At 37.8% G+C, this 22,534-nt stretch overlaps 1 protein-coding gene across 2 annotated transcripts in view; it reads left to right on the top strand.

Annotated features, from left to right (window-relative positions):
- Scyl2 (SCY1 like pseudokinase 2) overlaps positions 1–22,534 on the top strand; it is a 48,183-nt gene that overhangs the window by 3,434 nt on the left and 22,215 nt on the right. The window contains exons 2-6 of one of the 2 annotated variants that reach the window (XM_055627801.1): positions 2,712–2,916; positions 15,479–15,636; positions 18,453–18,597; positions 20,638–20,787; positions 21,777–21,998. In XM_055627801.1, coding sequence (XP_055483776.1) covers positions 2,740–2,916; positions 15,479–15,636; positions 18,453–18,597; positions 20,638–20,787; positions 21,777–21,998 — 852 coding nt within the window. In that variant the 5' untranslated portion in view covers positions 2,712–2,739. Of the gene's footprint in view, positions 1–2,711; positions 2,917–15,478; positions 15,637–18,452; positions 18,598–20,637; positions 20,788–21,776; positions 21,999–22,534 lie in introns of those variants that run through there. The other variant, XM_055627802.1, reaches the window with a different exon arrangement.

Here is a 22,534-nt window from a genome sequence, read left to right as displayed (position 1 = left end):
TCTCTCATTTTGTGTTTTAGAAAAACATCAGCTCTTTTCTTCATTAACCAAGTAAAAATTGAAAAGCTATTGTTTTTAGAAAAGATAAAACCTATTTGGTTTTGTACATGTCAAATTTCTGTCAGGCTAGTATTGTGAACCTTTGATCTGGGAGCAGAGCTAGGTGGATCTCTGTGAGTTTGAGGCCAGCTTGGACTACAGAGTGAGTTCTAGGCCAACTAGGGCTACACAGTGAGACCCTGTTTTAAGCAAACAACCCCAAAACTAACCAACCAAATCTTATTTAAGTTTAGCCTGTGTCCTACTATCCTTTTCTATTTTGTGTCATGGTTGTTTCAGGCTGTGTATCTTAGACTCGTTAGTAACGGTCTGTCCTTGGCCGCTTGTTACACTTACAGTGTACTTTTCTTTGAGTTTCTTTGAATGACTCTTCCTAAGCCCACAGTCCACTGACTCATGATGCTTTATGTGTTACCTTCAGTGTAGACTTTTTTCTGAATTTTGGGTCCCTATATCAAAATCCCTGTATTTCCTTATTGTCATTTATGCAACTCAAATTATACATATTCAGAATTGAGTTCTTCCTCCCCTAAAAGCAGTTGTGTCCTGGCTTGGTAAATGACTTCTTTTTCACTTGGATCTTGAATTTGTAGATGAGTAGATTGTGAAGAGTGGGATTCCTCGTTTTGTCTCATACCTTTATAAAGTCACCAAGTTCTCATCACTCTGAGGAGAGTTTATCTTTTCTTTGTTCTTCTTTCTCACTGCTGTTTTCTTAATTCATCAATTTGAAATGTGAAGTGTAACAAAATTACATTGCATAGTTATTTTGTGATTATAAAACATATTTCTATGTAGCTGGCCATCTTTCTCAGTGGATTGATTAGTCATCTACTTATTGCCAGGAAGCCTTCTGTGACTTCTAGCCTGGTTTGTTCATAGTCAGAGCTCTGGGTAATCTGGAATTTCTGGTGTCTTTTGCCATATTTTCTTTTCTTCCTGCTTTTGTGTGAAAGGCTTTTGTGTGAATGTTTCTGCTCCTATAGTGTTCCCATTCTCTAGTCACTTGCCACTTGCCTTAAAAACAAACATCTTTAATATTACTGTTTGGGTCTTGTAACACTGTATAGCAAGTATGTAACATTTTTACTTGTCTGAAGACCATTTTTTTTTTTTTTTAAGACAGGGTCTCCATGTAGCTCTGCCTGTCCTTGAACTCTATGTAGAGCAGAATGCCTTAAGCTCACAGGGATCCACCTGTTTCGGCTTCCCAGGTTCTGGGATTAAAGGCGTCACCATCACCTGGCTCTCAATTTTTTTTATCTGACTTTAGAAACTTCTATTTTGAAATGTGTAAGCCCATTTGTTTTTTGAAAAATTTTCCTGTAACTATAGTTTAGGGATATTCTAGCTTGAAGAAAAATAACTTTGGACAACAGATATCATTATTAAATAAAAAATAAACAATTGTTAATCATTAAGAAAAAGTTACTGATGACTCTTTTTACTAAACAGTTACCAACAAATGATCATCAAAAACCCTCATAAAATTTTACGCACATTTTATGACCTCATCTTATCTATTTGTGTGTGACTTGGAGGAAAGAGAGGAAGAGAAGGAGGAGGTGTGAGGGTGAGAAGGTGAGAAAGCAAGAAGGCAAGCCATGGCCTGTGGTGGTCAGAGGTCAGCCTCAGACGCTGGCTCGTGCCTTTTACCTCTTGGAGGTGGGCTATCTTTTCTTCACAGCATGGCATTCCAGGTTAGCTGGCCCAGAGCTTCTGGGTATCTGTCTCTCCTGGTTCGGGGTGCTGGAATCTAGGTGCTTGCTCTATATTGTATCTGTTATTTTTTTGTGGGTTCTTAGGTTGTCAGGCTTCTGTGGCACACACTCTACCCACGGAGCCATCTCCTTAGCTTTTGCACACACACCCCCCCCCTTGTTTTGCTGTTCCTGCTCCTCATTGTTCTCTTCTTCACCTCCTCTTCTGAGACAGGTCTCACTCTGCAGGCCAGCTTGGCCTTCACTTGGAGCAGCTGTCCTGCCTTAGCCTTCCAAGAGCTTGTATTATGGGTGTGAGACATAGGTTGCCCAAGTTGGTTTTGAACTTTGGTCAGGAGGATTAAAAGAATCCTCCTGACTCAATGTCATGAATAATTGGGCTTATGAGTGCACACCACCATACCAAGCAATGCTCTGTTTAGAAAATGTTCTCAGATCATTTCAGGGTGTGTGTGTGTGTGTGTGTGTGTGTGTGTATGTGCATACAGTAAATATTTACATATGTATGTACATATAATAGGGGTTTATTGTTTTGCTGTGAAGAGTTTGTTCTAGACTAAAATTTATACTCTTGTATATATATAAAATTTATAGTCTTGTATATATTTTATACACTTATATACATATACATTTTATACTCTTGTATATATACATACATATATAAAATATTTTATGCTCTTGTATATATATAAAATTTATACTCTTATATATAAAATTTATACTTTTGTCTTCAGATAATTTATATTCTCTCAGAATAATTATAATCTCTTTAGAGAATTTATATTCTCTGAAGACAAAAAATCAACTTATAACTTTATATGGTGTTGTACTGCTCTTTTTTAGGGAGGGCCACATTTTTAAAACTTACTGTGAATATGTGCCTAGGACAAGTAAAAACTGTTCAGTTTGTCTGTGTCTTTTTGTTTCTAGGTAACTTGAACTACCAAGTACTGCAGCCATGGAGTCCATGCTCAATAAATTGAAGAGTACTGTTACAAAAGTAACAGCTGATGTCACTAGTGCTGTTATGGGAAATCCCGTCACTAGAGAATTTGATGTTGGTCGACACATTGCCAGTGGTGGCAATGGGCTGGCATGGAAGATTTTTAATGGCACAAAGAAGTCAACAAAACAGGTAGTTATTGTTTTATTATAGTAATTTGAAAAAGTACACATACAAAATACTACAAAGTAAATTCACTTTTGTGTTAAGAAATGCCAACAGGCTTTCAGTGGATTTCTCCCTGAAACACTGTTAGTTCAGGCTGTCTTCCTACTCCAACTCACTGTGTAGTTAGGGTTGTCCTTGAACTTGGGTGTTTCTACCCACCACAGGCAAGGATTTTAAGAATGAATACTAGTGCTTTTGAATACATTTTTGGTGTGTATGGCTTTGGCATTTCTGGGTTTGGGGGAGTGTGTGTGGAGGCTGGAGGTCAACACTGGGCTGTCTTTCTCAGTCACTCTCCATGTTAACTTTTGGTTTCTCCTGGAGCTGATGCTCACCGATAGTCTATACCTGCCGGACAGTGCGCCCAGGCATCTGTCCACTGTGTTCTCCTCCTGGCATGTGTTGCTTTGCCTGCTTTCTGTGGGTGCTAGTGATGTAAACTTAGATCTCATGTTTGCACAGCAAACACTTCATCCTCTGAGCCATCATTCCAGCCCTTTCATGAAATCTTAAATGGGCCCTTTAGGTCTCATTTTGTTTTATGAAATCAAAGCAAATGCTTTTAAATATCCATGTATCTTCTGGTTATAGATTCATCGTCTGACATACCTTATCATCTTGCAGTTTTCTTCTGTTTGAGTAATAAAAACGTCATGTTAGCATATTAGATGCTAATAATCAGTAAAGAATGTGTTTTAGGATGAAAATTCTCAATCTGTAAATTTTAATATTTGTTAATATGTTACTGGCAAAATATTCTATTAAATTTTGCCAGCATAAAGTCTGCTGAGTTAGTACTTTTGTTGTTGTAGTGCTGGAGAATGGAACATGGGTTTCAGATGTGCTAGGTAAGGGCTTTACTACTGAGTTGTACCTCAGCCCAGGTGCTGTGTTTTTGCTGTATTCTATAGAATTACAGAAAATAGAATTCTTTAATTTTTAGGTATTTTGTTCATTCATTTATTTATTTATTTTGGTTATTGTTGAACCTGATAGCTTTTAAAATTGTAAAATACAATAGGTAATATGTTTGGCTATATTTATTTTATTGTTTAAATTATTTTTCAAATTAACTTTTTCCTTTTTAGTTTTTTTTTCTTTCTTTCTAGTTTTTTGACCTGTAACCCACTTTGTAGACCAGGCTGGCCTCAAACTCACAGAAATCTGCCTGGCTCTGCCTTCCAAGTACTGAGATTAAAGGCATGTGCCACTATGCCTGGCAAATTAGCATTTTTTAGTGGAGTAGTTTAAATAAGTTATGGTAAACAAAATTGGCTTAAGAGACCAGGAGACAGTTTTTAGAAATGTAGAGGGATGATTAATTAATTAATTGACTGTGTGTGTTTGTGGGGGGGGGGTTGTGCACACGAATGCATGGACCTTTAGAGGCGACAGACCCCTGGAGCTAGAGTTACAGGTGGTGTTTAGCTCCCTCCCATGGGTGCTGGAACCAAATTCATGTCCTCTGGAAGAGCATTGTGTTACGTTAACACTGAGCCACCTCTCCTGCTCCTGTTAGCATTGTAAGATATGGCTGATTTTTTGATGTTTTGCATTATTTGTATGTGCAGGTGTGCACACACAACTACACTTGTGTTGGAGGACAACTGGTAATTGATGCCTGTTCCCTTCCAGCTTATGGGTCCTAGGATTGGAAGTCAGTCTGTCAGGCTTGTTGACAAGTGCCTTTTTTAAAAACAATTATTTACTTAATTATATTTTATGTACATTAGTATGAAAGTGTCAGATCCCTTGGAACTGGAGTTACAGACAGTTGTGAGCTTCCATGTGGGTGCTGGGAATTGAACCTGGGTCCTTTGGAAGAGGAATCAGTGCTCTTAACCACTGAGCCATCTCTCCAGCCCTGACAAGTGCTTTTTATCTACATTTCACTAGCCCAATTAGTGCTAAAATTTATCAGCAGTTTCTGTTGGGATTATTAAGGTTAGAAATATTCAGATTTAAATTTTCTGTAGAAAAATGATTTTCTTGTCATTTGGTTGGAAATTTATTCAACTTTTGAGATCCAAAGTAGATCCTTATTTTTAAATGATGGTTGATTTAAATTGTCAGTTTTGAACCTTGTTTTCTCTTTTAACTCACCAACTCTATCTGAACGTGAGTGATTACTAAATTTTGACTAGTTGAGAAATGATTAATGAAGTTGTCTTTCACAAAATTAGTACAGATTGCTCCTCTAGTCACTTTCGAGAACGACTAAGATATATTATAAGAAATGTTGCTTTTATCATTGTAGGATTATCGTAGTGTATCTTTAATAAACAAAGACAAAGTTGATATTGTTAAGCACGGTCGTGAACTTTGATGACTAGCATATTGTTAAGTAGTGACTGTGAATAAGATGCAAATCCACACCAAACTTACAGAATTAAAGCATTTTCATTAAAGACATGGAAATAAAATACTTGCCTTTGTACCTAACCGGAGAGTCTTAGGAGCAGGTGTTAATATCAGTGGCTCAAATGTTAAAATACCATGAGGTTGGAGCTTATATTGCTGCTCATACAACAGAGAGCCAGGCACAAATGGTAGAGCCGCAGCCCTGTTCTTACCTGTTAACTGAATGTGTGAGCTGGCTACTCCCAGGAGCCTTTATTCTATTCCATTCTTTCCTTAAATGTGTGCTTGGGACGGGGTGGGTGGGTGGTTGTTCAGGTAGAGTATCTGAATAAACCAGTGTTCTTGGTAGACATAGTTTTTGTTCTCTTTTTAAATTAACTTTTTTTTCATAAAATATATTTTGATTGTATTTTCCTCTTCGCCCAACTCCTTCCAGATCCTCTCTACCCACTCAACTTATGTTCTGTCTCTCAAAAACAAAACTACAAAACACAAAAATCACAAAAACAAAAATCAAACAAAACAAGCAAATAACAAGTAAAACAAACAAACAAAAATTGCCAAAATGGAAATACAGTTCTGAATTCTTTTTCTTCGGCACCTGCAGCCCCATGCTCTTCAACCCTCAGCCTTCGTTGTGCTGGGATTATTGGCATATGCACTCATATGGGGCTCCGCAGTTTGTCTTTACCTAGAACTCACATCACTTTGGAATCCTACCTTGGTCTGTTTGTTCTGCTCCAGCTTTTTCAGTGGTTGGATCCATGTAGGCTTTCATCAGCTATTAGTTTCTTTACAGCCCTACCAGCCTTGTCACAGTTACTCTTTTTAGGTTCAGATATTTGGGTAGAGGTTCTTTTTTTTGAAATTTTTGAAATTTCAGTGAAATATTTGCTTCTCAACTCCTAAACTTTTAGAATACCATGTAATTGTAGGCATAGCATTTATCTCATGGAGTCTCCGTATAGTTCTGAAACTGAGTCTGTAGAGGAATTTTAATTCAGAACGAGGCTGTTCTGGCAAGAGATCTAAAGATCTTCTAGGTCTGTGTGATCTGACTGGAATACAAGCATACTTTTAATCCAGGAAACAGGTAAACAGATCTGAGTTCAAGGCCAGCTTGGTATAGAGCAAGTTTCAGGTAAAGAAAAGCTTAAGTCCAGGCTTGGTGGTGCACACCTTTAATCCCAAACAATGAAGGGAAAGTTAGTTTGTAGAAGGAAGCATTCATGTTTGAAATGATATCTAATTGAGTGGCAGAAAAAGTGATGAATCAGAGAAAGAATTGTCAGAATAGGATACGCCCAGCTCTCATGAATAGAGGGAGGAAAGGGAAACCACCTAAGAGAGCAACACAGAGAATGAGAGGGAGAGAAGGCAGCTTTATTAGGACAGATATACAGAGACAGGTTGAAGAGAGAACAAGCTAGTCATGGGTGAAAACAGAACAAACCAGAGAATGAGAAGGAATAGAGCAGAAGATTAGAGCAGATTGCTGGACTTAGTTTGAAGCCAAGCAGAGCAATACAGGGGCCCTAGAGAGAATCCTGCTTGAGTAAGCCAGCTGGGAGAGGAGTTTGATGTAGTTCTTGTTTTTAAACTCTTTTTTTCTTTGCCGTATTTAGGCCTCATACTCCTTTCCAACCCCCCAACCCTCCATAGGAGAGAGGTTAGTGGGGAGAGAGGGCCCCTTTACTTCTCCCGGCTGTTTAGGGTCAGTGGGTCTTTTAGGGCTGTAGCAATCACTGTCAACAGCAAATGCAGCCAGCAGTCGCTTTCAAGCCGCTTCGCCCTAAAGCGTTTCTCTCCATCTGTCTGCTCCAAACCACCACACAGTCCAGTCTCTGCTCTCTTCAAACTGTTCCGTGCAACATGCCAACACCACACACCTCTCTCCAGGCTCCCAGATGTATATTTTCAGAATTCTACTATGGCAGGCCTTTACCAGCTGGCAAAAGCCACACCCTGCATGAGACAATTAACAGCTGTGGACAAACTAGAGCCCAACTAAAATCCCAAACTTGGGATAAAAACAAAAACATTTATATACCATAATTGGGTTTACAAAGAAACCAAAACTTCCATTACAGCTTGAGCCAGAACAGTGAGTTGAACCAGCAGTCCAGAACAAGAAAGGGTGAGCAGGAAGTCTTAGAAGCTGAAAACATTCTAGGACTAGGTTAGATTGTAGGGAGTCTAGAAACTTAAGTTAGCAGACTAAGTTAGGCAGTACAGTAATCCTCTAAGACAGCAATTGAATCAGGTGAATTGAAGTTCCTTTTACATGAGTCTTTCTCTAGAGTCTAATGTTTAGGTTTAAAATGATTATCTGAACATAGGTATCTTTTTTTCAAACATATATGTATTATAAAAAGAATACTTGAGAGGTTTTCTGAACAATTACTCTTTTTTTTAAAATAATTTCTGATCTTTGAATTGTCCTTCAAAAGACATAATCAAGAATGAAAATTTTTTGCAGCTAGAGAGATGGTTCAGAGGTTAAGACCACTGGCAATTCTTCCAAAGGTCCTGAGTTCAAGTCCCAGCAACCACATGGTGGCTCATAACCATCTATAATGAGATCCGGTTTCTGGTGTCCTGCAGGCACACATGTAGGGAGAACACTGTATAAATAATAAATCTTAAAAACAAAAAGAAAAGTGAGAATTTTTGGGCTAAACTGTATAAACAGGAGATGTTTCCCGTTATATGCATATATACATCCTTTAAAAATTGGTATACTGTTGCTGTTGAAATAAAATGGTGTTGTGCTATATAATGTTTATTATTTGCCCTATAATTATTACAACAGTATTATTTAACCTTCTATTACAAATTATAAGACACAGGTACCTGCTAGATTTTATAATTGCCTTATTTACCTTGGGCTGGGCATATATTTCACCTATGCTGTCTCAGCAACCTCCCCATCTACCTCCCAGCCCCATCCAGTGCCCTCTACCTTAACCATCCTCATCAGGGCTACCTTCCATCCATAATTTTAATACTTGCTGATATTTGATGCTTTTCAATCCACGCCATCCTTGGAGCCCTTCCTACCGGCCCATGTGGTTTCTTCTCGGCTAACCCATCCTGATGTCCTCTTTCCTCCTCTCTTCCTGTCTGTCAGCCTTCTTCCAGTGATTCTTATCTTCCCAAAGCCCAGGAGCCTTAGCCATGCCTACCCCATTCTGCTCTGCCCAGGTTTTAGGCCTTTTAATCAAACAATCAGGTATAATGTCTTAGGCAGGTTTACACAACAAGGATAGGTTTATCCAGGCAGTAACCGAGTCTTGAGGGCCAGACATTAGTATCAAAATAGAAGCGTCAGACCAGCCCCCACCATGTTGCCTTGTATGTTAGGGTTATAACTTTCAAGGCTGCTAATTTAAGTAATTAAAACATGATGCAGTTTCTTTTTTATTTATATACCTAACCTCTGTTAACATTTAAAAATGACAATTTTGTGTGTGTGCGCATACGTGTGTGTGTGTGTGTGTGTGCACTGAATCATCTCTCAGCTCTACACTTTTAAGTAGAAGAAACATTTTGAAGTTTTCAATTATTTTTATGATTTTTTCCAAGTAGGGCTATTAATTTGGCTTTGCAGTCATATTTGCTTCTCCTTACCCCCACAGTGTTTCAGGAAGGATGTGCCTAGAACTTCTGGATAAATTGCTGTATAGCTGTTTTCTTTCTTTACCAGTAACAAAACTAGCTCTGTATGTATATCTAAACTATCCATCTGTCTATATGTCTGTCTGTCTATCTATCTAGATCTGTATATGTAAACTGTCCATCTATCCATCCATCCATTGATCTATCTCTGTCTATCTATCTATCAAGCTATATCTGTATATGTAAACTGTTCATCCATCCATCTATCCATCCATCCATCTGGCCTTAGGTCAGTTGGTCTGTCTTTCTGTCTGTCTATCAATATCTATTTGAGATAGGGTCTCATGTATTGGGGCTAGCCTGTAATGCACTGTGTGGCTGAGGTTTACCCTTGGTTGTCTGTCTGCCTGTTCGTCTGTCTGTCCATCCATCTCTTCTGTCCATCTGTCGTCTTTCTGTCCATCTATCTCTCATGTCCATCTGTCTATCCATTCATCTATCCGAGATAGAGTCTCATGTAGTAATGTAGCATGTAACTCATATGTGGCTGAGGGTTACCCTTAGCTTTTTTCCATCTCTTATCTAATCCATCTTCGATTAGACTGACTTTTAAAAGTTGTCATAAACATTTTCTTGTTCATATTTTATTCACTCTGCTGAGCCTAGAGTTAAAAAGAGTACTTTCATTACTGCAGAATATTCATGTGATATACACATGCCAATATTTGTGGGTGTGGTTTGTTTATATTACGTAGGCAAAAGCATAATTCAGTTATAATGTTTAAATATAACTAAAAGTTTAAAAATGAAACTTTTACAAAGCTTAATATGTTAAATAACTCAGATAAAAATTACAAAAGAAAATAATTATAGGTTAGTAAATTTTATGTGTATGTTCTATTACCTTTTTGTTTTAAAAAATCTACCTTGTTTTTTTTAACACTAGGGATTAAACCTAAGGATGGTTGGCTGCTGCTTGCCAGCCAAGCGCTATACCACGAGCCCTAGCTGCTTTGTTTGTTTGTTTGTTTGTGAGCATGTATGTGTGTGTATCATGATAGAATGGAGGTCAAAGGACAACTTTTGGAAGTTGGTCTCTTTCTACCATGAGATCCAGGAATCAAACTGAGGTCATCATGGCAAAAACCTTTAACTGCTGAGTTATCATCTCTCCAGTTCTTCTCAGTTTTTGAGTCCTAAGAGAGCCCATATGGGTCTGGAACTTTACTGTGTATGCAGGCTGGTCTCAGACTCGTAAGTCCTCATCTCAGCTTCTGCATGCCGTGTTATAGCCTATTAACTTAGTGTAAATAATACTTGAATTTTAATTTATTGTTTTGAAGAACTGTTGCCTAAAAATCACATGAAAAATGAAGAGTATAGTTGTTGCTTTCCAGTGTTCGCTGGTGAGTCACAAGGATCCACAAGACAGAGCTCAGAAAGAACATCTGAGTTTGAGCAAACATCTCTGGTGGCTCTGAGATGACTGCCCACTTCGTTATATAATTCAGGTTTATTTCTAGAACTGTAGTGTTATAGTCACGTTATCACACCTGGCCATTTGTTTCAGTAATCTTATAGTCTTTTTTTAGTTTAAAGTTAGGCTAGTAAAAAACAGCACTTAAAATTTTTTTTATTATTATTTGAGAAATTTATACAGTGTATTTTGAATATATTCATCTCCTCCCTCAGTTCCTCCAGTAACCATCCTCTCCATTCCTCCCACCCAACTTTGAGATTGCTACTTCTTCTTTTCCTTTCCCCACCCAGGCCAGTTTATGTTCCCAGTGAGTGCTGGTGTGTGGCTGACCTTCCAGGAGTCACACTATTGAAAACTGACTCTCTCTTTCTCAGCAGCTATCAAATGCCAGTTGCTCCTCAACTAGTGGCAGGATTTCATGCCCTCTTTCCCCTCTTTATGCTATGATTTTGTCTGGCTGGAGCTTGATAGGTCTTGTGTATACTGTCATAGTTGCTGTGACTTCATATGTGCAACTGCTCAGATGTGCTGGAAAACACTTTCCTTGATGTTATCAACTACTTCTGGCTCTTTAATCTTTCCACCTCCTTTCCCTCCCAAATCCCTGAGCCTTGAGAGGGAGGGTGTGATGTTTGCCTCATCTGTGACTGAGCCATATCTCTACACTATATATTGACCAGCTGAGGTCTCTGATAACTGTTATCTACTGCAAAGTGAAGCTTCTGATGGAGGGTTTCGATGCTCTGATGTGTAGGTATTACAGTGTTATTAAGCATGTGTCCATTTAGGAGAATAATAGCACTCATGTGGTCTGTCTGGTCACAGGGGGCGTAGTACTTTTAATGTATGCAGTGAATAAACAATAGAATACAACTTTTTGAATTTTCACCTTAAAGATTTATTTACCTTTTTTTTCTGAATATTTGTCTACATGTGAGTGCACCACATATATACTTTGTGCTCAAGCTTTTTGTTTTACTCTTTAGCTTTTGTAGCTTAGAAACAGGATTTAGTTGTTTAGGCCAGGCTCACTTGAACCTGGTGATCCTCTTACCTCAGCCCAATGTGTGCTGAGGCACAGATGTGGGCCGCCACACCCAGCGTCTCTTGCTTAATCATGTAGTGAAGAATTGTGTTACAAAAAGCTTCTAATAACTGCAGGGTGACAGGTGAAGGTCTGTTGGTGGAAGTGATGAGTGTTAGAGGAGAGGAGAACACTGACTTCTGCCGTGTGATGTGCTTGCCACCAGAAGTAGTTCAGATTTTAGAATTTTTGGGGTTTTGGAATGTTTGTAGACTTTACTGGTTGAGTGCCTCTAATGTCTGAACTCTGAAATTTTTTGAGCATGTGGGTTTTAATTTAGGAAATTTTAGGCTTCAGCTCTTCATATTAGGGTTGCTCAGTCTCAGAAAAATAATAAAAATACAAGCTAGAAATTACATTGCTGTAATCTGATGGAAAGTTTCAGAGTGCAGGCTTTTTATTTGTTTGTTTTCTTTTCTTTCGTTTGTTTGTTTTGGAGACTTTATGTGTGATAGCCCTGGCTGTCCTGGACTTGCTTTGCAGTCCAGGTTGGCCTCTAACACACAGAGATCAGCCTGCCTCTGCCTCCCAAGTGCTGGAATCAAAGGTGTGCGCCACCGTGCCCTCCTAGAGTGCAGGGTTTTAATTTACAGTCATCAAGAGGCTTGAAGTAGTTAACAACACAATTTTGTTGAAATTGATTAATTGTAATTTACTGGTTGAAGCAGAAAAGTTTTAAAATAGTTGATAACCTGTTGTGATCTATGGAGGAGGAATCTGTAGTCTTTGGTCTACAGCAATAAATTTAGAATACTCTGATATGATTCCGTTTCTTTTTCTTCACGAGCTGGCGTGTTCCTCTTTAAGAGCAGTGAAATGGCAAGAGCCCTAGAGCCATTTCATGTGATCTGTTTTAAAAAGACACTGTGAAAAACACATTTAAATTAGATGCATTTATAAAAGGTGTCACAGAAGAACACTTACTAAAATATTTTTTTTCATATGAATACAAGTGAGTAGTGAGGTAGGTTCTGGTCTTTAAGGTCATTTGTTTTTAGATTTATTTAGTATCATATAAGACTTTGCCTTCTGGTTGTGCCATATTCTTACTGGTCAAAAGAGCTAAGATGTTTGTATATATATGCGGTTGAGCAGCCTACTCTAAAAAGCTAAACCAACATGCTCCAATTCCAACAATGTGAGTGACAGCATGATGTGTGAAGTAAGGAATTATACATTTGGTTTCATGTAGCATATTGCACTACAAAACAAGTGCCTAAATACCATTTAAAAATTATCTTGAGGCGGTGTGCAAAGTGTATGTGGAACAATAAATCGCATGCTTAGACTTGCATCCCAGCCTCGAGAGCTCAAACATTTGTAAAATCCTCTGTCAATATCAGGGACAGCCCAGGTCCCAAACATTTTTTTTTAAAATAAAGGTTATGCAACGTGTATATGAAATTTAAAGCTGCCACTCAATTTCATTGACCCCCACCCAAAAGGTATACATCACATGAATTTCCTGCTCGTTCTGTGCTATTTATTTATTTACTTATTTATTTATTTATTTATTTATTTATTTATTTATTTATTTATTTATCTATCCATTTATTTATTTATCCATCTATTTATTCACCCATTTATTTATCTATCTATCTATTTATTTATTTACTTACTCATTTATTTATTTATTTATTTACTCATCTACTCATTTATTTATTTATTTATTGATTGATTGATTGATTGATTGATTGATTGAGAGAAAGTTTCTTGGTGTAGCCCTGGCTGTCCTGGAACTCTCTTTATAGACCAGGATGGCCTTAGCTTACAGAGATCTGCCTACCCCTGCCTCCCAAGTGCTGGGATTAAAGGCATATGCCAGCAATGCCCAGCTCTTCTGTTATTTCTGAGCAGACAGAATGATGTATTTGCTCTAGAATTAAAGGCTAGGTCCTTTGAGTCTTGATTCTTCGTCTTACTTGTGGTAGTCTTTTACACCATTCATTCTCCAATGTCCTTTATTAATGGAATGAATATACATTAATATGTCTAATGGGATTCCTGTGAAGAATTGAGTAATACCCGAAAAGGAGTTGGCTCAGTGCTTGGCACATAACTGCAAATGTTATCTGTTTCTATAAGTAATGAGCTTGCTTGATACACACTTTATTTGTCCAGTCTTTGGGAGACTAATGTCTACAACTTTAGCTGTAGTCCTGTTGCATAATTTATTCCTCACCAGAGCCAGGATTTGAGTTTACAGTCAGTATATGATTAAGTAACAAGAGTGGTATTACAGTTTACACGTGTATGATTTCAGAAATTGGATTCTTAAAAAAAAATTAAATTGTATTTTCTGACAGAGAATGGATGTGGGCACACTTACCATGGCATATATGTGGAGGTCAAAAGACATCTTGTGATAGTTCTTTTCTTCTACCATTGGTCCCAGGAATCAGACTCATTGACAGGTTTGAAGATGGGTAGCCTTAACCACTGAGCTATCTTACTGCCCTGGAAATTGGACCTTAACCACTGTTAGTTGTATTCTAGGTTGTTAAATGTCTCTGACATAGGAGTTGCATTAGATTTATATCACAGCATTTTACACAATCCTAATGTATCCCTAGTAAATTTACAGGATGAGACTTAACTGTGTCTTTCACAGATACTCTTGATCTTGATCAGGCCGATAGCATTGATCTGATGGGTATTAGCAGAAAACCGATACTTATAATAGAAAAGAAACAAAGCATACGTGTGGATATTAGTCAGTGGTGTCCCAAGATACCCAACAGTTAATGTTTATAGTTGTCAGGGATTTCGGCCATTTCTTTCTGTCGTGTGCTGTTTGATCTTCAGTGATCAAATCTTTCATTTTCCTGTATTAATACTTTTTCAGTGGCAGCTGGCTGTTTGAAGGGAAATTTTCTGAAAACTGTGGTCTGAACTTGTATAAACATATTGAGTGCTCTGTCTTATTTTTCTGTGGTACAGGTCACAATTTCCAAGTGCTTGGAATTGCTAGGTTGTCCTTTCTCTTTGCGTCATCTCTCTTTAAGGTCTTCATTCTCTAAAATCCTTAACCTGCTTGTCTATGTATGAGGAGTATCCCATGTAAAAGAGTTCTATTTGAGAAAATTAGGAAATTTTCAATAAAGTCTTGAGATAGGTTTCTAGACTAACTTGTAAGAACAGTAGTAATCCTAATATATAAGGGGGAGGGAAACAAAAATTATTAGAAGAGAAAAAAAAATCAGTGAGATGGGAAGGCACTTTCTGGGCTAGTGATAGTTATGTAGCAGGTGTAACTAGAGGCTTGTGACTTTAAAGACTTACTTAAACTCTTTGTTCAGAGACTCTTGGCAAGCCAAACATCTACTGGTCTATGCTAATTTGCTTTCAGCTTTCTGGGCCCTGAGTTATAACTTACTACGTTTTACTGTCACCTACTGATGAGGCTGTTTCTAGAGTCACATAGGATAGTGTAAGTAGCCAATACCCATCTTCCTGTGTATCTGGGAAGATAAAAATGAAAGGACTGTTAATGGTCTTAGAGAAGTGAAGCAACAGCTCCTGGGCCAGTGACCATGATGACAGGCCATAGAGGACTGGAGACAGGAGAGAAGAGCGAAACCACTCACATGAAGAAGGAGCCTTACAGACTAGGTTTTGTGTAAAGGACCATCCCTTATTACAAATAGCATTTTTAATTTTTAGGCACTTAAATTTTTTTTTTTTGTTTGAATTAAAAGTACTGCATAGAGGAAATGAGTGGCACTTAGTTTGTGTATATTTCTTATAACACAGTTTCAGGGTGGGGATTTTTCTTTATTCTCCTTATATGAGCTTCTAAATATATTTAGATTTACTTATCCTTATTTACTTAGCTTTTTATTGGTATATCATTTCAATATTGCTAAAATTTCTATAGCAGTACTTTTAGTTATTTGTTTATAGACTGTTAAACACTCAGATATAATTTTGCTGCTTTTATATATTTCCTGATAAATTAGCTACATAATTTTTGTTTTAATTAGGAAGTTGCTGTTTTTGTCTTTGATAAAAAGCTGATTGACAAATATCAAAAATTTGAAAAGGATCAAATCATCGATTCTTTAAAACGAGGAGTCCAACAGCTAACCCGGCTACGACACCCTCGACTTCTTACTGTCCAGCATCCTTTAGAAGAGTCAAGGTAAATTTCGAAAATTCATACAGGAAATGTCCTGAATAAGTAGTTAAAATTAACTATTTGGTCTAATCCAAATATTATCAACAACATTTCTTGAAAACTAAGTGTTGAGATCTTATGGATCATTTATTTCCCTACAGTGTGCATGTGTGTATTTATTTTTGTGTGTATGTTTGTTTGCTTCTGTGGGTTTATGTGCACCATGTGTGTGCAGCCCTCAGAGAGCAGAAGAGGTTGTCACCCCAGAAGTGGCGTCAGCGGTGGTTGTGTGCCACCATGTGGTACTGTAAGCAGAGCCTGGTCCTTTGCAGGAGCAGTCGGTAAGCCTTTAACTAGTGAGCCCCTGCGTTTGACACACGAGATAGTACTTCCTCATTGTCATAGGCTCTGTTCAGTTGCCTTTAGTGGTCATAGTAGATCTGGGGGAACTGTGTGGTAAGTCAGTGCTTGAAGTAGATGGTCTTGTTTTTTGGCTAGAATTTCTGGTCTCCTTTTCATTAATTATTCAGGTACCACTTTTGTATGTGTCTTAGTACTGTTTTAGACATTAAGCCTTTTATGTCCAGTTATTTATGTCCTTTTATGTCATTCTGTAGTTCTCAGTTATTTTACCATTGATTTTACTGAAAGATAAGGTTAGGAAATGTTGCTGAGATAATCAGAAAATAAGATTTATGCATCTTGACTAGACCAATCCTTTAGATGCCCTAGCCATGTAAATTACTTCTACATTATTCATAATCAGTTTTTAAAACTTATTTCTTTCCTCTTCCTTAGCCCACTGTTCCCTGTCTTAATTTAGAAGGTCTTAAGTTGTCGGCCAATTGTGTTCTGTGGCCTTTAGGATGCTGAGGATAAGGCATGGGCAAGTGGCAGATTCTAAGCTTCCCATCTCCCTCCAGCTGGGACCATTTTGCTTCTCTTTGTTTTGCATACCACATTTCTGAAAGTTTCTTGCTTTGAAATCCTCAGTGAGTCTCTCCAATCATGACTCCCAAACAAAGGCACAGACAGTCACCATGGGCACCATTGTGTTGGATGCCTTGCATTCCTTAACTCATCGGGATTGCACAGAACAGAGGATTGGAGATGCTATTTAAATGGCAAGCCTGGGTTGGCAACTTGGTTCCTGAGCCTATGTGCTCACTGGTGTGTGCAGCCTTTCAATTGTACTGTGCTGTACCTACCAAGAAGTATGTTCACAGCTCTTATTATACAAATGTCTTTGTTGTTTTAATTTGATCTACTTGTCTTATATCTCATGATACATTTGAAGTTTCTTGAGGTGAGAAGGGTTAATGTACTTTACTTTCTCCTCTCCCTATGCAGTGATTTAAGTATTATAGAATTATGAGCTTAAACATTTTTCTTTCAATTTATGAACTTGTGTATGTGTGTGTGATGTCTATGTGTGGGCATTCATGTCATGCTGTGTGTGTGTGTAGGTCAAAGGTTAATTTTGTGGAGTCAGTTCTCTCCTTCCACCATTATGTGGGTTCTGGGAATTGAACCCAGGGCAATAGACTTGCATGACAAGCACCAGCTGTTGAGCCTTCTTGCTGGCCTTCAAATTAGGAATTTATTTGCCATCAGGAAGAGATACAGTTCAGAGATTACTTCATAATATTTAGTTGTAAGGTTTATGAAAATTATAGTAAGCATTAATCATGGCAAGAGGGAATACTTTAAGGACTAGAAAATGTAATTTTCAGTTTTCAATGTATTATTAAGATTGAGATGAAGGACTGAAGTTCTGCATTTCTTTTCAGTTGAAAAATAGGTTCAGGCAGGAGAAAAGCTAAGCAGTGTATTACAGACACAGGAAATAAGAGTACAGAGCTGCTGCTAAATAACTGGCATCTTGAAGCTGAAGCTTGCCTTGTCCTTCGCATTGTGTAGGCATTCATTGTTAAGCCCAAAACTAAAGACCTTAAGTATTAGGGTTGGGCCTCGAATGCTTGGTGAGCCTGACAGCAGTGCTAAGTTTATTGAGCTGCACACTGGACACTGCACTCTGCCTTGTGTCTGTGATTACCGTGGTTAGCTCCTCTGATTCTCATGTAGCCCTACAGCGTGCTTCTCTTATCACCATTGCACAAGTGGACAGAGGGGCTCAGAGATGGTGTGCAGAATCCCCAAGACAAGCAATAGAAAAACCAGGGCTTGGGGCTGATCTTATCTGTCTTCAAAGCTTGAGGAGATCGTTATGTCATGGGCACAGACTGTCAGTATCTATGGTAACATTCTCTGAACATTAAAATCTTACAAATTAAAAAAAAAAGCAGTAATTGAAACTCAAAAACTTTTGAATCCTTTCAAAATGATGTAGAGAATAAATAAAGCTGTTTTGGTTGAAGAAGGATGAGGCCCTGGCTTCCCCTGACTTGCCCCTTTGGCATATGTGAGAAAGCTGTAGGTTTCCTGGAGCATATTTTTGAAAAATTACAGCCTTATAGATAGATAAGTGTATAATGGGTTTAATGAAACGGTTTTTGAGTCAGTTCTTTGATTTTTTTTTTTTTTCTTCAGGCAGTCATTTAAAAAGCACAATTGAAGTATTTTGTTTCCTAACTTTTAAAATTTAAAATAAAATGTATCCCAGTTGTCACAGTACTTAGTTAAAAGGTTGAATAATCTGTCCCGTGTGGTTTGAGTGTAAATGTGCCTTTTTGTTGGTCTGGGGTTGCTGTGGTCATGCTGGGGTCATCAGCCACAGAGTCTGTCACTGATGTTTGATAGGTTATCTGCTATTTCATGTGGATTGGATTTTTATAATGTCTAAAATGATAGTAAGTAACTTTTTCTCTCTTGTGAAACAGGGATTGCTTGGCATTCTGTACAGAACCAGTTTTTGCCAGTTTAGCCAATGTTCTTGGTAACTGGGAAAATCTACCCTCATCAATATCTCCAGACATTAAGGATTATAAACTTTATGATGTAGAAACTAAGTATGGTTTGCTTCAGGTATGTAGTTGTATTTAATATAAGACAAGTTTTCTTTCCTTTAAAAACAATTTGTAGCTATTTCAAATTTATCTACCATGTAGACTGTGTTATGTAAGCCTTTGGTCCTTGACAGGAAATCATTTGTAAAATTATTTTCATGACATAATTTTTGTTGTTGTTTTTATTATTAGGCCTAAGTTATATTTTATGGCTCTCCCTCTCACAACCAAACAATATGCAAATCATGGTCTCACTATATTGCCCTGGTAGGTCTGGTACTTACTGTGTAAGCCAGGCTAGCCTCGAACCACAATGCCTTGCCAAGTTGTTTTAAATATATGAAGGTGGTAACATTGGTAACCTCTGAGAAAGGTCACTTATTGGCTGTTGGATAAGTTCTTTTGAATTATATAAATTCATTTCATAAACAAACTTTAAATATTAAAGTAAAGGTATTTAGTAAGACTAAAATACCTTTAAGGAAATTGAGACTATATTGAGAGGTATTCTTAGTCTTTTCATATATGCCTAATTTTTAAGATGTTTCTTTTGTGCTTACCAGAGTAATATTTTTAGCACTATGGAGAAGATTCATTAGTAAAGTCCAAGTTTTTTTTTTTTTAAATAAAGATTATAAAACTTAATAAAAAATTTGAAAACAATTTTAAGTTTGTCATTATTGTGCATCAAGTGGGGAGTGTGTGTGTGTGTGTGTGTGTGTGTGTGTGTAGGTCTGAGGAATCTTATTTAATTACCTGTGGCTTCTAGGAACAGTTATAAATGCTAACCTTACATGACATTTATGGGTTCAGTTGTATAGAGGGAAGGCCTTGGAAGCCAAAGAAATGCTTCAGATTATCCTCTGAGAGACAGGGAGTTTGAACAGGAAACTCCTGATGATCTGGGTTATGTCTGAACAGAGTACTCAAGTGGCTGTATTGACAAGCTGTAGAAAAGGGGTAAGAGCTGAAGTCAAGAGATGTGATAGGCGTGGCTGCTGTGGTACTCCTGGCCAGAGATGGTGATGGTCCAGAGTTGGAAGGTGGTAAAACTGCATTAGATTCCAGGTTTATTTTGAAGTAAAAGTAAGATTATTTGTGTATAAATGTAAATACACAAAAAATAAATTTGTTTGTTTGTTTGTTATCGTGAAGGGTCTTACTATGTATCCCTGGTAGGCCTGGAATTTGTTATGTCGTCCAAACTGGCCTTTAACTCAGCAGCCCTCCACCTGCCTGTGCTTCCAGAGTGCTGGGGTTAGGGGTTGAAGGCATGTGCCACCATGGCTGGCTGATTGGCTCAATTAAAAAACAAACAAACAAAACCAGGATAATTCAAAGTTTTTTTATTTTTAGCACACAGAAAGACAAAGTGATTATAAACTAGGGAAAACATTAAAGGCAGAAACCCAGTTTCAGATTGCTCTGGAATACTTTCAAGAGAGTGAAGGACAGAGAAGGAGGCCAGACAAGAAGTTTGGACTTAGAACACAGACCCAGGCTTCTCAGTGGGAGCAATCAGTAGATGAGTCATGACAATGAGAACCCTTAAGAAAGAGCAGGGGTCCAGAAATATCTTGGGATAGAAATGAGGAGCCAGAAAAACAGACCAGAATAGCAGTGACCAGTTGAGTTTGAGGAAAGCGAAGGATAGAGGTTTCTTGGAAGTCAGAGAACAGTCACTTGCCAGAACCCACTTCTTCCTGGTTCAGATGTCTTTCTGTCTTGTGAGTCCACCGTCATCTTCGCCACAGATATAAAATTTAGCATGTTAATTCAGTGTGAAAGTAAGCAAACATTAAATACGTGGTTGAATCTTAAATATAAAGTGAAACTGAGCAAAAATATTATCTAACTCAATGAGGATTTGCATGTTTTAAACTCTACAAATGCATAAATTTAGGCAGCAGAAATTTCTTTCTGTTATTTTAAAAAGGAACTTCAGTTTTGTTGCAAGATAGCTGACTTGTAAAAACTCTTAGTAGTAGAACCAGCAGGTGTCGTATTCAGTAGAAAAAGCCATTTTTTTCAAGAGTGATTTTATTTTTTCCATTTCCAGGTATCTGAAGGATTGTCATTTTTGCATAGCAGTGTGAAAATGGTTCATGGAAATGTTACTCCTGAAAATATAATTTTGAATAAAAGTGGAGCCTGGAAAATAATGGGTTTTGATTTTTGTGTGTCATCAAGCAATCCTTCTGAACAAGAGGTAATGATGGTTTTAATATTTGGATTTTTAAAATCATGGGAATCTGCGATTGCATCTACAATGGACTAGAAAATGTCGTGTGGCCTGGTAAAGCGTGAGGCTCAGTGATAGTGCACTGCTGTGTCTGAGAGTATTCTTCACATGATTAATTCTGTAGGTATCTCGAGAAAAGGGTCCGAGAGAAAATCAAGCAACTTAGTTAAACAGAAATTTCTTTCTTAGAAATCCAAGTGTACAAATTGCTCTTGTGCTCCTGCCTGTGAAAATGTGGGATCTTCCTTAGGGGTCACAGAGACACCAGCAGTGATAATGTGCTGACATTTATTAAAGTATTTTATTATTTTTAAAAATTGGTTGAATTTGTTCTTTGACAGTTTTATAAGTCATATAATACATTCTACTTATTTCCCCCATCCCTTTTATTTTCTAAGCTCCTTAATGCATTTACTTATTTCATCCCTACCACAATCAGTGTGGTATAGAAACAATGAGTTTAGGTGGGTGCTGAGTGTTCAGCTAAGATTTGAGCTCCATTTTTCTGCCCCCAAGCACTTATTTCCCAGTAATTCAGGATACCTGTTCATTCATACTTAAAGCACTGCTTTAGGCCAGCCATGCTTTGCACTAATTGGTTCCTTATGGCATAGAAGACGTTGTGACAGGGCACCTATTACAGCTCAGGTATTTGTGGCATGCGTGTTCCAGATTTGGTGATTTGGGAATTTTAGGGTTAATGGTGATAGTAGCATTTTCACTTGTTTGGCTCATTACAAAATTTTTGTTGTTGTTTCTTTTATTTTTTTGAAACAGGGTCCCCCCCTGGCTGTCCTGAAACTCAATATGTAGAACAGGCAGGCCTTAAACTCACAAGAGATCCACCTGCCACCATATCTGGCTGGATCAATACAATTTAAAGATAACTGTTGCCTGTGATGGTTTGCTGTTACTTGAAGTTCTAACCTTGCCATCCCCTTTCTGTCTTTTTACAGCCTAAGTTTCCTTGTAAGGAGTGGGACCCAAACTTACCATCACTGTGTCTTCCCAATCCTGAATACTTGGCTCCCGAATACATCCTCTCTGTGAGCTGTGAGACAGCTAGTGACATGTATTCCTTAGGAGCTGTTATGTATGCTGTGTTTAATAAAGGGAAACCTATATTTGAAGTCAACAAGCAGGATATTTACAAGAGTTTCAGTAGACAACTGGATCAGGTATCAGTACTGGTTTTAGATGTCTAAAATGTAGACAGAAAAAAATTCTTAAAGATACAGTATTTTTATTAATTGTCTAAGAACTTCATATACACATATAAGGTATTTTGATCATATTTACCCCTCCCCTTCCCCTAACTTCCCTGATCCATGGCCCTCCACTCATGTTTTTTGTTTGATTTTTAGTAACCCGTCAAGTTTAGTTTGTCCATATAGTCAAGAGTGTGTGCTTATCCTCTGGGTTTGTAATTGGCATGCCAGGGGCCACCCTGTCCCCACAACCATCAGCTGTCACAGCTCCTCTGTGAGGGTGGAGCCTTTTCCCCCATGCTAGAATTCTGGCTGGCTTGATCCTCTGTAGTCTTTGCAGGCAGTCAGAGCTGGAGAAGTGACTACAAGTTTGTAAAAGTAAAAGTAATTCTAATTCAGTAAAAGTAATTCTGTTTCTGTTTCTTTTTTTTTTTTGTTTTGTTTTTTGTTTTTTTGTTTTTTTTTTTTTTTTTTGAGACAGGGTTTCTCTGTGTAGCCTTGTATGT

This window comes from Psammomys obesus, unplaced genomic scaffold (assembly GCF_907164565.1).
Source record: "Psammomys obesus unplaced genomic scaffold, mPsaObe1.curated_primary_1811, whole genome shotgun sequence".
Lineage (NCBI taxonomy): Eukaryota > Metazoa > Chordata > Mammalia > Rodentia > Muridae > Psammomys > Psammomys obesus.
Note: the sequence above shows the minus strand (reverse complement) of the source record. Positions and strands in the feature narration are given on the sequence as shown.